Source organism: Rhagoletis zephyria, unplaced genomic scaffold, assembly GCF_001687245.7.
Source record: "Rhagoletis zephyria isolate East Lansing unplaced genomic scaffold, Rhagoletis_zephyria_1.1 Rzeph_scaffold_00738, whole genome shotgun sequence".
NCBI classification, from domain to species: Eukaryota; Metazoa; Arthropoda; class Insecta; order Diptera; family Tephritidae; genus Rhagoletis; species Rhagoletis zephyria.
This window is the reverse complement of record NW_016157822.1, coordinates 89,660-106,132: the sequence shown is the minus strand read 5'-3', so window position 1 is coordinate 106,132 and position 16,473 is coordinate 89,660. Positions and strand designations below refer to the sequence as shown.

The window sequence follows — 16,473 nt, the reverse complement described above, 5'->3', positions numbered from 1 at the left end:
TTTTGTTTTGCAAATATTAAGTGCCTTCAAGTTTTTTTTTTACAAATTTTTATTGAAACCATTTTCACGCAAATAAAAATTCATTGTGCAACAACAAACTGGATTTTATGTAAGTACACATTTTCTACTTTTAGAACGAAATATTTTTAGACTGTGTAGAAAGCTAGTAGAAGTTAAAATAATTGTGAAGCAAATTAATGACTTTAGTGTGAAGAACATCATAAAAAATACTTTTAAATTTATTTAAGGACGCCTATCAGATTATTGTAACACGGTTATTCTAACGATCCATATTAATATGTAAATGTTTAATAAATAAATTATTGTTTAATCACTTTAAAATTAAATTAACCTGCCGTTAACATTAAAGTTGAGCATTTTCTTTTCATAATGCTAAATATTTATTTAATATGCATAATCTTCAACAAGGCATGACTCAGAGTGTATTTGAACTTATTACACTTATAAAAAAAAATCACATTTTAACACATTTTTTCCACTCAATTTTTTGCGTAGAGCGATATTTAATCCTTTTTGCAATGATAACAAGCGCAGGATACTGCTGATTTAAAAGTTATGTTACGCATACCACCCATGCACAGCACACGTTTTTGTACCTGAAATTATGAAACAAAAGAAAAAAATTACCGATTTTTAAAAATTTAATTAATGTGCTGGCTCCTCACAAACACTCACTTCCTCCGATTCCATTATATTACAGCATTGACCCACCGAAACAACCGGTTTTACCGGTCTAAATACTCCCGGTCCTGCCAGGCCCCAGGGTATTGACGGCACTGCGTATGACTCACAGAAGCCACGGCAAGCGTTAGTTGTAATGCGAAACTCCACACAATCGGGTATGGATATCTTGCGCGTATTCCCTACTTTATGACAACCAGGCTTTAGCCATGATTCCCTCGTAGAAACAGCAATTATGGAGAGTAAGAGTAGGAGGCCTAAGCGTAACAGTAACATTGTTAAAAGTACTAAACTCTTTTATTGTTTTAAAGTTTTCCGTGGTTGTATTCCCACCGCGATTGTTTAACTGTATTTGAAAGTAACGACTGCTAAATAAGTACTGCGTATACGTTCACCTTGGACCACTGCTTTTATTTAACAAATGCTACGGACAGTGGAGGGAATTGTGCTGCTACAACGGCTTTAAATGGAGTCTGCGCAGATCCATCAACAGATTTAAGCATTTAACATATACATACATATCTGTATGTACATACATACAGTGACGAACAAAAGTATTGGCACAGTGAATTTTTCGCCATATATGCAATGCTTTTTATTCTAATTTATTTTCGATAATTTTTTACAAAAATATAGTTCATTTTACACCAGAAAACGTAATAATAAAATCTCTAAACTTTGTGCAAAACTCAGGAAAATTCTTTAAATTTGCACACTGATTTGCAACTTTTTATTCAGATTTTTTAAAAAAATTCAAAGTATGCAGTTTTATAGCCCATTCAAATTTAGTATAGCAAAGTGTAAGTTTAAAGTTGCTAGAAAATCGCGTTGCTTTTTGGCAATTTTTTTAGTGGAAGGTGTTGCTCATTTTCTCCATACAAAAAATAATTGTCGAATTACCTTGTATGGAAGAACTTGCGTGAAAAAACATTACATTTGGCATTTCGTGTCACAAGGAGACAATATTTTGTTTCAATGTTCATTGACATCAAGTTGTTGTTGTTGTTGTTGTAGCAGCATACAAGTTCCCAAAGGCTTTGGGGGAGTGTTGCTGGAGTGACAGTCCTTGGCCAGATATAAATCTGGGTCGTTCCGGTTACGTAGACCCGACTGTCGTGGGAACGATTGACATCAAGTACCCGCTTCCAGTACCTACCCACCAGATCAAAGTTCCTGCCACCGTAATGCCAATAAATTGAAGCTCGCAAAAAGTAATTAAAGCTTTGTCATGGAAGTATTTCGATTCGAAGGCAATATCTATTTTTTTTTTGCCGAATGGACGTTTTTAAAGTGTGATATATTGATGTTTATATCTCGACCACACGATTTTTTTTTTCCAATGTTCATTGACCGCAAGTACCCGTTCCAGTACTTACCCACCCGATGTCATTTGTATCACCCTAACGTACCACCCCAATGTCAGTAATCTAAAGCGGCAGTCACAGTGTGGTGCTGTCTTAAAATATTTTATCAAGAATTAATCTGTACAAATGTACAAATCGTGTGAGCTCTGTTTAAAGCTCACCAAAAAAGCATTAAACTTTTGCTATGAAGTGTCTTGATTATTCCAGTAAAACTCTTTAAATAAAATGTTATTTCCGAATGAAAGTATTTTCTTTTTTTCGAAATTGCCTTGCAAAAATTTATTATACTCGGGGGTGTGCGACAAATGTTTTTTGTTTGCTTGTAAGTTGGTATGGCCTAATGTATATAACTACACAAGCATGGCTTTCCTTTTCATAACTTAACGAGAAAATTATTCTAATTGTTCAGAATAAATTTAGTCCAAACTACTAAACTCTAATCTACTATTTCAAAACATTTTTTTTTTATTTNCTACACATGCATGGCTTTCCTTTTCATAACTTAACGAGAAAATTATTCTAATTGTTCAGAATAAATTTAGTCCAAACTACTAAACTCTAATCTACTATTTCAAAACATTTTTTTTTTATTTTTTGTTTCTTGATGTAAAAAATGCACGCCGATATTAACATTGCAAAAAACGGCTCTTAAAAGTGTGATATTATGGCGAATTTTCACTGGGCATTAAGTTTACAAAAATTATGAAAATTTTTCTACCATTTAAAAAATTACTATTATTTTAAATCGAATGACACCAGTGGTTCTCATTTTTGTCATTTAATCCTAATGAAAATCCAGTTTTTTAATACAGCGATCATAAATTCAAAAAAAAAAAATCATAGCAAAATATCCAACTAACCCAAGTTATACTCACAAAATAAAACATATCGCCATAAAAAAAAAATATATTTTTAAAATAGTTCTTGACAAACCCTCATTTTTTTAAACCTGCTTTTGTTATAGCGAATTAAACAAGAATTACGATGATGTAATTTTAAATCCCTAATTTACTGGTATTCACTAAGCAAATGAATTTCAAAAAGTTGAATTAGGTTTAGCTAAGTAAGCTTTAGGACAATCATGCCCACCTTATATACATATGTACGTACAGGAATATTAAGCCTGTTTCTTTAGTTTTAAAATAACGTTAAGACGAAGTCTCTACGAAGAGCAAAACCCTGGATATAACGATTTGAAGAATCAGGAAAAAATTCGTACTTTGACAGATCATATCTCGGAAGAAAAAAAAAATCGTCGAATACGTGTTAGCTTATTTCATGTAAGGAACCCATAAAAAAATTTTTAAGCGAATCGGAAAAATTACACAATGTTTTNATCGTCGAATACGTGTTAGCTTATTTCATGTAAGGAACCCATAAAAAAATGTTTAAGCGAATCGGAGAAATTACACAATGTTTAATGTTTTTACGAAATCCATCCGACTTAAAAAAGAATGCTTCACTTTTAATTCTACATAATTTTGTGGGGCATATTAAAAAAATCCAAGGAATCGTGCTGAACAATTTTTAGTGCAGGTAAAGACCAAGACTGCGTGTCATACTCGTTTTTGAAATAATTTCAGCGGCGAGAAACTGCGAATTCACGCCTACTGTAAAATGTATTGTACTGTGCATTGTTTCTTCTAATTTTTTTCAGCAAAAAAATTATTAGTTTTATTAAATGTTTTATGCTATCCTATCTACAACTTTTCCCATAAAAGCCTCGTAAACTTACAAGTTTTGCACAGTTTAAGACTTTACGTGTTTTTAAAGCTATATTGTGGTTTGTATTAAAAGATATAGTGCTTAAAACTTAGGTTATTCAGAGCTTTTTTTTCAAGAAGTAAGAGAGGAGGAAATCAGATTTCTAAACTAAGTGTGGAAAGAAATATGAAATATTTTTTATTATGCCATTGTTGACACAAAAATGCGAGAATGTAAATTGTCTGCAATTTTTCCATTTTTGGTTGACTATTTCTCCAATTTGAAAATCAATATTTTTCGATCGGAAAACTCCAGTTCTATTCAGAAGACTTCCAGTAACAGCACCCAATCGTTTAATTAACCATTTTTTAATACTAAAGATCCTTTATTAATCCCCCCATTGCATTTTGTGGGGGCTTTGGCGGACCTATAAAATATAATTACTATAAAAAAATGGTTAAATAAGTAATTGGGTATTATTATTTCCTATCGAAAAATATTGCTATTTCTACGAAAACTAGTTTTTTCTGCATATAAAATACATGGAAAACTCTATGGAGTGAGAGCATAAAAATTCCAACTTTACTTTTTCACTTGCATTTTTGTGGCACCCTAATGTACATGCAGAAGAAAAGGAAATCATAGTAAACTAGTTAGCAGTTATTAAATTGAAAGTCCACACTTATTTATTATTATACCCAAATTATTATCGAAATTATTATTTTGAGCTACATTTCACTTTGCTTGATTTATAAAAAAAAAATGTAGGCATTTTCTTTGACATCGAGTTTTTTAGTTTTTTGTTTCAATTTAGTAGACATATACTTGATTAATTTTTGTCGTCAATATTTTCCTTTCTTTCGGAGAATTATTTATTTATTTATTTTTTCAATACATCGCTTAATTTTGTCCCTAACGCATCCGGTTAACTTTTAACGGAAGTTAAACTTTTTTAAAATTTCAACTGCAATCGACTTGTGCACTCCACCAATCCATTTGAAGAAAGAATTCAGCGGCACAATTCAACCCCAGAGTTGTATAAACAAGAAAATATAAAATAAAATTAAATTAAAAAAATAAAAACTTAAGTGACGAAATAAAACATTCTGAAAAGCTTATACAAAAAAAAAAAATCTTAAAGAGATAATTTAAAAGTCATTGCGAATATTTTCAAAATTTCAAGATCATAAAGCATTGCAACGCACGCTACACCGCATGCAACGAAGCAGTGCGCCATCTAGCAACCACCCTACAATTTGAGCTGCAAACCACCGGCCGCCGCAGGCGTCTCATCCCACCGAAAAACTAGTCCACAATTAAACGTGCAACGGCAAAAACTACAACTAGACAGCCAGTGCGACGAGAAACGCTGCACAATTAAAACCTAATCTTATTGGAATCCCTCTCAGCTCACTTGTGGCGGCACAAATTGGTTTAGCATTGCGCGTCCTTCTCAAACTCGGAAGTATAAGTTCATAAACAACGTCCACTAAAACACTCACACAAATATTATGGCAAATCTAATGAATCGTGCACGTGATAATTTTCTAGGCAACAACAACAATCAACATATGCACGACGAGGGTGTCGTGATGCCCGATGTTGATAATAGCATGGATGACGGGGATATGGATGATCCTATGGTGCTAAGTACTCCCGGGCGTACGCTAAATGCCACAATGAGTGACCAAGCGCTCAATACTCTAAATGAGCTGCGGCGCAACAATCTACTCTGTGATGCAGTTATATCGGTGTCCGATGATTCTTTCAATGTACATCGTGCCATTATGAGTGCTTCCAGTTCATATTTTAGGTGAGTTTGAATAAGGGTTCATATGTTTTGTAGATACCTATCGTAGTGGTTTTGAAATTGAAACCCAGCATTGGAATAGAAACTTTTAGGAAAATCATTTCTGCATTGCAGTATTAGCATTTTGGTGAAACCTTCGACCCGACCATTCCATTCATTGGTTTATCCCAATAAGATAAATATTTCTCAAATTTTGGTTGTTATGGTTTTCGACAGGATACTACTGTATGATTCATTGTGGGAAGATTTTCCACCATCCCTCGTGAAATTCGCTTTTGGCGAAAAATATTTATAACACCAGAAGGGTGTAGAGGGATTTGCCAAAGTTGTCTAGAGCACAAGCAAACGCTGCTGGGAAACACCTTCCCTTCGGCGACCGTTTAGTTGCATACACTCTTACTAAACCTTTTGGCAGAGCTGGTTTTGGTGCTGCCAACAAGAAAAACCTCACTTTCAAAAAATCCTTCAGGCGTAAGATGAGTTCACAGTTTTAAATAGAGAATATCTAAGATATTCATACCTGCTTCTAGTTCGCTTACGTTGAACCTTAGGTAGATGTCTTTGTATGGAATTGAACAAATTACAATCTGATCGCGGTGATCGACTTTGGCCACAAATTCGAAGTTCATTTCCCTGTCAGACGTCACTGAGCTTCTCATACTGTTTTGAGCAACGACGAGACTAATCTTCACAGTCGGTTTCAAAATGGACATCAGTAAGGAACCTGCACGGAGTAAATCTCATTTAGGTCATCTTACAAACTTCTAAATTACTTGCTCTTTAAAATGATTTCATGGAAAATGAGGAAGCGAACTAGCGCGAGAGAAAAGGGTCTCCTATAAGACTAGACCAACAAGTTCAAGCATACAACGCCATCTAAGATTTCTAGTCTCACAAGTCGACGATAAGGCCAGCTCCTAAGATCAGTTGAACTAATCTGGACACAGGCAACGTATTCCGATCCCACTGGTCATCGCTCGATGAACGGAAAACGCGAAGACGTGTCGAAGCGAAGCACAAAGCGGCAATGCTAACTGGTCTATTGGACAAGTTCTGTGCCACAAATAATTCGTTTCAGTTTTCTGTAAAAACATTAATTTAAAGGCCTGAATAGCTTAGCCACCATCTCACTGGTGGGACTATTTGAATTCGCCAAAAATTTGACATTGTTTGAGTTTAACCTCACCTAACTTAGGATGATCTTCAGCGAAATGCTCACATTTCTAGCCCATCCCTTTTCTAGACGCCGCTTCTGTCGTGCGACTGTTGATATTGAAGTTCATAATTCACTTGAGATATAAAGAAAACAATCCTTAAAGGCGGTGTTCATCGGAAGAAAAGTTCTGAACTAAAACGATGAATCCGAATTAACATCGTCTAATTATTAGTGACATCTTAGTGGTTCTAGACATAAGATCTCCTTAAACAGGAGGAAGTTGTCAAAGGAGACCTCTAAAAGATCCAGGTTCTTAACGGTCCGCGTCATCGAATCGTATGCCTTAGGGTTCAGCTTGATCTTGAGCTTGCCTAAGGTCTTATTGATCCCTTCATCCGGATTGGTAACTGGAAATTTCGTACTAGAAGTTGTTATATTCCGTGCGCTTCACGGACCCCATAGATATCCAGTCGCCTCGAAAAAAAACTCATCAATGTCAAAATCAAGCATCCATTGATATGGGATAAAAAAAATGCCCTCTGGTGGAAGACGGTGTTTTGAGTTATCGAAATTTAACACCGATGAGTGTCGGTCACTAAAATAAGTGCCAGAATTCCGCTTTAGCCCAACTTTGGGGGATATAAGCGTGGATCTAATGGTGTTATAACGAGTTGGGATCACAAAAATGCGAAAGCTTCAAATTTGCCAAAGCAGGCGATAATGAAGTTTGCTGGGGTGAATACAAGGACTTACTTAAATTATATAATCGAGTAGTGCGAAAGGCAAAAAACAAATCGTGGTGGGACTTCAGTGATAATTTGATAATTAAACCGAATCCGAGTTCGCCTAGCCTTATACGTAAAAGTTGCGGGTATAAACTACATAATTCCTGCGCGGAGTCGCTAGAAGTCCTGGTGAATTTGCACTTTCCAGAATGCGTGGACTTGGTATAGCGAATAGCATCCCGTCAAAGCCCCGGGATTAGACGAAATATTCCCTGCGTTGCTCCAGAAGGGTAGTAACCTGGTGTTACCATGGCTGAGTTTTTTGGTTCGTTTGAGGCTGGGCTATGTGCCGGGATTGTGGAGAGAAGCGAGGCCTGTTTTTATACACAAGGCAGGCAAGAGCAACCAATTTTTCTCAAACTTATAAAGACCCATAAGTGCGACACTATTTTTTCGAACCACCAATCCTTTGTGGATTAAAAGCCTTTAAAGTCACAGGAAAATAAGAGCGTAGTGCAACGGCGCTAGGGTAAACAGGCGGGCATGCAGAGACACACCGCAAGGTGGTGTACTCTCACCACTATTATGGCTATTAGCGGTCAACAAATTACTAAAAGAATTCGAGGGAAAAGCAGACATACTGGTGGCGTATGCAGACAAGATAGCCGTAGTAGTAACAGGGAAGCACCTACATAGACACTATCAGTAACGTAATGAACAGTGTCCGGAAAGTGATTAGCCAGTACGCATCTCGAGCGGGGCTAGGGGTAATCTTAAACAAAACGGACCTGATACTCTTCACAAGAAGCTATAAGGCTCCGAGGCAGACAAACCATACTCGACTCTTGTTGCGGTTGTCGACAAAAGATTGCAGAGTTGCTACCGAATAGCTTACGGGACATATCCTGGTGGCTGCTCATGCACAAAGAATAGGTGGGCAGGTGCAGGAAGTGTCTTCATTATCGGGAGAAAAAAGAAACCTTAGAGCATGTTCTATGCCAATATCCGCACTTTCAAAAACACGACTAAAATGCTTAGGAGCCTTTCAGTTCGAGAAGTTAGAAGACATCCCAATAGTAGAGCTGAAATTGGTTAAAAAGCGTTGGCATGCTTTCTGATGTCTATTTTAACGCCTAAAATGGAACTCAAACTGGCAACGCTAAGGACCTATCGGTGTATGTGTGGCTCAGTGCCGGTAAGATTAACCTAACCTAAACTGTGGGAAGATTTTCCGACAGATCCAGAACCTCCTCCTTCCTGTGAGTTTCCTTTAAAAATAGGAATGCATACTTTCTTTTAGTTAATACACCATTTCATAGAACCCTTTCTCAATTTGAATTATTTTAAGGCAGAAAATATCTCAGTACAGCATATTGAATAGACTTTTTTTTTTTTAATATTTTTCCTCAATTTTTAAGAGCGCAATTCACCGGCTTCAATTCATCATCATCACCAGAGAAAAGTGACGAGAATCGGTCAGTATACATACCAGGCATGAGTGGAGCAATTATGGAGCAATTGATTCAGTATGCTTACCTGCGCAAGTGCACCATCAATGCGGACAATGTACATGAACTACTCATATCGGCCGATTATGTGGGTATGATGGGACTGGTGACGCAGTGCAAGCAACAACTCGCTACAATGTTAACGCCTGAGAATTGTGTGAGCATAATGGGATTCGCAAAGTAAGTTGTACACGTACATACATATATGTATGTATAAAGATACTCGTACGTAAGTAGATATGTATGTATGTAGTGCATGCGGGTATGGTTTGCATTGCATTGGAAGTGAAAGTAATTGGTACTTAATGCACTTGGCACATATTTGAAGAGCGCGCAAATGTACATACATATTTGTGATGCGGATGGATGATTGCATTGCATGCTTACATACACACATATGTGCATACGCTTATAAACAAATGATTGGGCATTTTTTTTATTGTTAACTACCTTACATACTATAACTTATGCATACATCAACGTATGTACATACATAAATAAATCTCTTATTAATCCCCGACGCTGCATTTGACGTTGTATAGATTTCGCTTTCTTGATGATTTATATGCCAAAGCGCGTAACTATCTGCTGCGCTACTTCATTGTGGTTGCCGCTAAAAATAAGGATATACTCGAAATCGGTTTAAAGGATTTCTATGATATCATTAGCGACGATGAGCTGAATACACGTGAGGAGGACCATGTATGGAAGTTGTGCATCAAGTGGATCGATCGCGACCCAGAAAATCGAAAGCAATATGTTGCACAGCTGATGCAGGGTGTACGCTTGGGTTTGATGACACCGAAGGTAATATATGCTAAACGACCTTCATTCATGCTTGAGATGCAAACATACATATCTAGAACATCTACAAATATTTTTGCAATAGCCCTGCAGGATAGTCTATTGGCAACGAAGTGGTGTGTTACTAATGAAATCAGAAACTTTATTTCGCTTACTTTCTATGTAGATACTAGCTTCGTTTTTTTAATACTTTCTAAAAACAGTGCTATGTAAGGCTAGCTTGATTATTTAATAACAACAAGAAGTGCCAGTTATTTACCTTAAAGTTTAACGGCTGTCATTTTCGATATAAGCAACCTTTTTTTTGTAAAAACTTTTTGATAATCAGACAAATGACGAGAGCCTGACGCATTTTTCAACCAATTTTGAAACCACAAAAACTCTCCAGAAGCAGAAACAAAAAAAAAAACACAAAACAAAACAAAATGTGAAAGCATATTACAAAACCCAAAACAGAAACAAAAAATAAACAATTAATTTTCAAGCAAACAATACAATCGACTTCAGTTCTAATATACAAATTTAGTAGTATCGTTAATTTCTTCATGACACAATGATCGGAATTAAACCAAATTAGTATGGGACTCCCCTTATGATAAAAAAAGGAATAATCTAAAACGGTCTTTGTCTTCGTATTCGTCCTTGTATTTGTATTCGTCTTGGGTTATCTTCGTATTCGTTTTTGTGTTCCTATTTCTTTCCGTCTTTGTGTTCGTCTTGGCCTTCGCATTTGTCTTCGTAGTCATCTTCGCAATATTCTTCGTATTCGTGTTGCAATTGTCCTCGTTTTCGTCTTTGAATTCAAATTCGTCTACGTATTCGTTTTCGTTTTCGTGTTCGTGTTCGTATTCATATTCGTGCTGGTCTTCGTATTCGTCTTCGGTTATTCTTCGTATTCGTTTGTGTGTCCTTGTAAGCCTTCGCATTTATCTTCGTACTCATCTTCGCAATATTCTTCGTATTCGTGTTGGTGTTCGTCCTCATTTTCGTCTTCGAATTCCAATTCTTCTCCGTGTTCGTTTTCATATTTGTGTTCGTATTCGTGTTCGTCTCGTATTCTTCCTCGGCGTCGTATGCACGTCAAATACGGCTACATAGTTATCTTCGTATTCTTCTGCGGATTCGTCTTTGGTTGGTTTTAATCTACGTTTTCGTATTTGTCTTCGTATTCTTTATTCTCCTGTTAATCGTTGTATTCGTATTCGTATTCGTATTCGTTTTGCTCTTGGTATTCCTCATCGTTAAATTCGTGACCGTGATTGTCTTAATATTCTTGCCTTCCACAAAAAAAATATCTTTCGAATAGTGTTTTTGATTCAAAAATCGGCCGCGTAGCACTGCCAAACTAAAACGAACAAACATTTATGTTCTTCTTCTTCTTCTTTTTTGGCGCTGTAACCGCCTAAGCGATTTTGGCCGAGTTCAGCAAAGCACGCCAGTCGTTTCTCCTCTGTGCCAACTGACGCCAATTGGAAACGCCAAGTGAAGCCAAGTCCTTCTCCACCTGATCTTTCCATCGCAGTGGGGGCCTCCCTCTTCCTCTGCTACCACCAGCGGGTTCCGAGTTGAATACTTTCAGAGCTGGAGCGTCGGTGTCCATTCGAACGACATGACCAAGCCAGCGGAGCCGCTGTATTTTAATTCGCTGCACTATGTCCATATCGTTGTAAAGCTCATACAGCTCATCGTTCCATCGTCTGCGGTACTCGCCGTCGCCAACGCGTAAAGGACCGTAAATCTTCCGCAAAATCTTTCTCTCAAACACCCCAAGAGCCGCCTCATCGGATGTTGTCATTGTCCATGCTTCTGCGCCATATACCAGCACGGGCATGATGAGTGACTTATAGAGCGTGGTTTTCGTACGTCGAGAGAGGACTTTACTCCTGAATTGCCTACTCAGTCCAAAGTAGCACTTGTTGGCAAGAGTGATTCTACGTTGGATTTCAATGCTGACATTATTATCGGTGTTAATGCTGGTTCCCAAGTAAACGAAATTCTCTACTTTCTCGAAATTGTAACTGTCAACAGTGACGTGGGTGCCAAGGCGCGAATGTGCTGACTGTTTGTTTGATGACAGGAGATACTTCGTCTTGTCCTCGTTTACCACCAGACCCATGCGCTTTGCTTCCCTATCCAACTTGGAAAAGGCAGAACAGACTTCGCGGTTTTTGTTACCGATGATGTCGATGTCATCGGCATAAGCCAGCAATTGCACGCTCTTGTAGTAAATTGTTCCTGAGCGGTTCAGTTCTGCAGCTCTTATTATCTTCTCCAACATCAGATTAAAGAAGTCACATGAAAGGGAGTCGCCCTGTCTGAAACCCCGTTTTGTGGCGAACGGCTCGGAGAGGTCTTTTCCAATTCTGACGGAGCTGGTGGTATTGCTCAACGTCATTTTACACAGCCGTATGAGTTTTGAGGGGATGCCAAATTCAGACATAGCGGCGTATAGGCAACTCCTTTTAGTGCTGTCAAAAGCGGCTTTAAAGTCGACAAATAGGTGGTGAGTGTCGATCCTTTTCTCGCGGGTCTTTTCCAAGATTTGGCGTATTGTGAATACCTGGTCTATGGTGGATTTGCCAGGTCTAAAGCCACACTGATAAGGCCCAATCAGTTCATTGACGGTGGGCTTCAGTCTTTCACACAATACGCTCGATAAGACCTTGTAACCTATGCTTAGAAGGCTGATCCCGCGGTAGTTGGCGCGAATGGCGGGGTCACCTTTCTTGTGGATTGGGCAGAGCACACTTAAATTCCAGTCGTCGGGCATGCGTTCATCTGACCATATTCTGCACAAGAGTTGATGCATGCACCTTATCAACTCCTCGCCGCCGTACTTGAATAGCTCAGCTGGCAGGCTGTCAGCTCCAGCGGCTTTGTTGTTTTTCAGCCGCGTTATTGCTATACGTACCTCGTCATAGTCAGGCGGTGGAACGTCGACTCCGTCATCATCGACTGCGGGCTCGGGTTCTTCTTCTCCACAACTTTCCGTGCTGCTACCATTTAGTAGGGCGGAAAAGTGTTCCCTCCATAATTTAAGTACGCTCTGGACATCAGTTACTAGGTCGCCATTATTGTTCTTACAGGAGTGCGCCCCGGTCTTTAAACCTTCCGTAAGTCACCTAACTCTCTGGTAAAATTTTCGGGCATTCCTCCTGTCGGCCAGCATTTCAAGCTCTTCGCACTCACGTATTTCTGCCTCTCTCTTCTTGTTGCGGCAAATACGTCTCGCTTCCCTCTTCAGATCCCTATAGCGGTCCCACATAGCGCGCGTTGCGCCCGATCGCAGCGTGGCCCTGTAGGCGGCATCTTTTTTCTCTGCAGCTTCCTGACACTCCTCATCGTACCAGTTGTTCTTTCGGGCTCGCTGAAATCCGACTACTTCTTCGGCGGCGGTACTTAATGAGCGGGAAATGTGGTTCCACTGCTCGCATATGTCGGTTTGTTGAAGAGTGCTCTCTGAGAGCAGGTGTGAGAGTCGAGTAGCGAAAGCGCTGGCTGTCTGTTGTGATTGCAGCTTTTCGACGTTAAGCTTTCCTTGCATATTTGGGCGCACATTTTTTGCTGCACAGAGGCGGGTGCGTATCTTGGCTGCAACAAGATAGTGGTCCGAGTCGATGTTTGGGCCTCGGAGTGTGCGTACGTCTAAAACACTGGAAGCGTGCCTTCCGTCTATCACAACATGATCGATTTGGTTTCTCGTTTTTCGATCCGGAGACAGCCAGGTAGCTTGATGGATCTTTTTATGCTTGAACCTAGTACTGCATACTACCATGTTTCGGGCCCCGGCGAAGTCGATCAGCCTCAATCCGTTGTCGGACGTTTCGTCGTGGAGGCTGAATTTTCCGACGGTGGTTCCAAAGATCCCTTCCTTGCCCACCCTGGCATTGAAGTCGCCAAGCACGATTTTGATATCATGACGGGGGCAGCGCTCGTACGTGCGCTCCAAGCGCTCATAGAAGAGATCCTTGGATGCCTCATCCTTCTCTTCCGTCGGGGCATGGGCGCAGATGAGCGAGATGTTGAAGAATCTCGCTTTGATGCGGATTGTGGCTAGACGCTCGTCCACCGGGGTGAACGACAGTACTCGGCGACGGAGTCTCTCTCCCACCACAAATCCAACTCCGAATTTGCGCTCCTTTACATGGCAGCTGTAGTAGACGTCGCAAGGCCCCAGACATTCTTTGCCTTGCCCCGTCCAACGCATTTCTTGGATGGCGGTGATGTCAGCTTTTGTCCTTACGAGGACATCAACCAGCCGGGCAGAGGCACCTTCCCCATTAAGGGTCCGGACATTCCAGGTGCATGCCCTCAAATCGTAGTCCTTTAAACGTTTGCCGTGGTCGTCATCATAAGGGGGGGTCTCATCCGAGGCTTTGCCTTGCTTCTTCACTGGAAGTGGTTTTTACGTGGCGGGTCCCAAGCCCAGCGCACAACCCATTGCTGGGACGGGGGTGGTTTCGCAACCAAATACACGTTTATATAGCGAGCCGCTTGCTCCAAGCAGACACCCGCTTGCAGCCGCACCTACTGGTGAACAGACGCTGCAGACTTCAGTGAGCCCTTAAACCGAATAAGTCAGAGTGGCCCCACCGAAGCTCCCTCTCTTTCTGCCGTGACCCAAGGCTCCACTCGGATTGGTTACCGCATCTCGCACATGGGTTGCTCACGTTGCCCAGAGTGCGCGAACGAGGACGCAAGACTCGGGATTGAGTATAGCCATGCAACTGTAACTGCATACCCAGCGCAATGACTATACCCCATTGCACTCCAAACATTTATGTTAGCCCATTAATATATAGATTATCATAAATCACACAACTAGTCTTCGTAATGCTGCCTAAAAATGACATGGAGTTGTAGGCTTTAGGTGCTTACAGATACATACATATGGAATAAAAGATCAGTTGAAGGGAAACTGTTCTAAGGGAGCTTTCACCTGTTTCAGTACAAAAGGACCTATCCGGAGTGAGAAACTTAATATTGGCATCAGCAAACGGATTTATTTGCTTTCTATCAAGTAAACAACCGCCTGATCCATGGTAGTTAGTGCGTTCTGAGTTCACCTCTAACCTCTGAAATTGTATGCTAAAATGCCAAAGTATTCATAAAGTGGTTCCGATCCGGTAAATANATAGTCTATTGGCAACGAAGTGGTGTGTTACTAATGAAATCAGAAACTTTATTTCGCTTACTTTCTATGTAGATACTAGCTTCGTTTTTTTAATACTTTCTAAAAACAGTGCTATGTAAGGCTAGCTTGATTATTTAATAACAACAAGAAGTGCCAGTTATTTACCTTAAAGTTTAACGGCTGTCATTTTCGATATAAGCAACCTTTTTTTTGTAAAAACTTTTTGATAATCAGACAAATGACGAGAGCCTGACGCATTTTTCAACCAATTTTGAAACCACAAAAACTCTCCAGAAGCAGAAACAAAAAAAAAAACACAAAACAAAACAAAATGTGAAAGCATATTACAAAACCCAAAACAGAAACAAAAAATAAACAATTGATTTTCAAGCAAACAATACAATCGACTTCAGTTCTAATATACAAATTTAGTAGTATCGTTAATTTCTTCATGACACAATGATCGGAATTAAACCAAATTAGTATGGGACTCCCCTTATGATAAAAAAAGGAATAATCTAAAACGGTCTTTGTCTTCGTATTCGTCCTTGTATTTGTATTCGTCTTGGGTTATCTTCGTATTCGTTTTTGTGTTCCTATTTCTTTCCGTCTTTGTGTTCGTCTTGGCCTTCGCATTTGTCTTCGTAGTCATCTTCGCAATATTCTTCGTATTCGTGTTGCAATTGTCCTCGTTTTCGTCTTTGAATTCAAATTCGTCTACGTATTCGTTTTCGTTTTCGTGTTCGTGTTCGTATTCATATTCGTGCTGGTCTTCGTATTCGTCTTCGGTTATTCTTCGTATTCGTTTGTGTGTCCTTGTAAGCCTTCGCATTTATCTTCGTACTCATCTTCGCAATATTCTTCGTATTCGTGTTGGTGTTCGTCCTCATTTTCGTCTTCGAATTCCAATTCTTCTCCGTGTTCGTTTTCATATTTGTGTTCGTATTCGTGTTCGTCTCGTATTCTTCCTCGGCGTCGTATGCACGTCAAATACGGCTACATAGTTATCTTCGTATTCTTCTGCGGATTCGTCTTTGGTTGGTTTTAATCTACGTTTTCGTATTTGTCTTCGTATTCTTTATTCTCCTGTTAATCGTTGTATTCGTATTCGTATTCGTATTCGTTTTGCTCTTGGTATTCCTCATCGTTAAATTCGTGACCGTGATTGTCTTAATATTCTTGCCTTCCACAAAAAAAATATCTTTAGAATAGTGTTTTTGATTCAAAAATCGGCCGCGTAGCACTGCCAAACTAAAACGAACAAACATTTATGTTCTTCTTCTTCTTCTTTTTTGGCGCTGTAACCGCCTAAGCGATTTTGGCCGAGTTCAGCAAAGCACGCCAGTCGTTTCTCCTCTGTGCCAACTGACGCCAATTGGAAACGCCAAGTGAAGCCAAGTCCTTCTCCACCTGATCTTTCCATCGCAGTGGGGGCCTCCCTCTTCCTCTGCTACCACCAGCGGGTTCCGAGTTGAATACTTTCAGAGCTGGAGCGTCGGTGTCCATTCGAACGACATGACCAAGCCAGCGGAGCCGCTGTATTTTAATTCGCTGCACTATGTCCAT

General features: G+C 39.5%; 2 protein-coding genes across 3 annotated transcripts in view; one reads left to right on the top strand and one right to left on the bottom strand.

Annotated features, from left to right (window-relative positions):
• The first annotated feature begins 24 nt into the window (after positions 1-24).
• Positions 25-16,473, top strand: part of klhl10 (kelch-like protein 10) — a 25,189-nt gene continuing 8,740 nt past the window's right edge. The window contains exons 1-4 of one of the 2 annotated variants that reach the window (XM_017613945.1): positions 33-109; positions 4,954-5,583; positions 8,880-9,149; positions 9,512-9,776. In XM_017613945.1, coding sequence (XP_017469434.1) covers positions 5,282-5,583; positions 8,880-9,149; positions 9,512-9,776 — 837 coding nt within the window. In that variant the 5' untranslated portion in view covers positions 33-109; positions 4,954-5,281. Of the gene's footprint in view, positions 110-4,953; positions 5,584-8,879; positions 9,150-9,511; positions 9,777-16,473 lie in introns of both variants that reach the window. The other variant, XM_017613946.1, reaches the window with a different exon arrangement.
• Positions 275-1,272, bottom strand: Gpa2 (Glycoprotein hormone alpha 2). Its single transcript, XM_017613947.1, has 2 exons — positions 697-1,272; positions 275-617 (listed from the first exon to the last, which is right to left on the bottom strand). The coding sequence occupies exons 1-2, from the start codon at positions 976-978 to the stop codon at positions 525-527; spliced, it is 375 nt and encodes a 124-aa protein (XP_017469436.1). The 5' UTR covers positions 979-1,272; the 3' UTR covers positions 275-524.

Excerpts from the sequence above, each read along its gene's own strand:
- Gpa2 (XM_017613947.1), bottom strand. The coding sequence starts at position 978 with ATGTTACTGTTACGCTTAGGCCTCCTACTCTTACTCTCCATAATTGCT. Across the intron at positions 618-696 it reads ATATAATGGAATCGGAGGAA|GTACAAAAACGTGTGCTGTG; the intron begins GTGAGTGTTTGT and ends TCATAATTTCAG.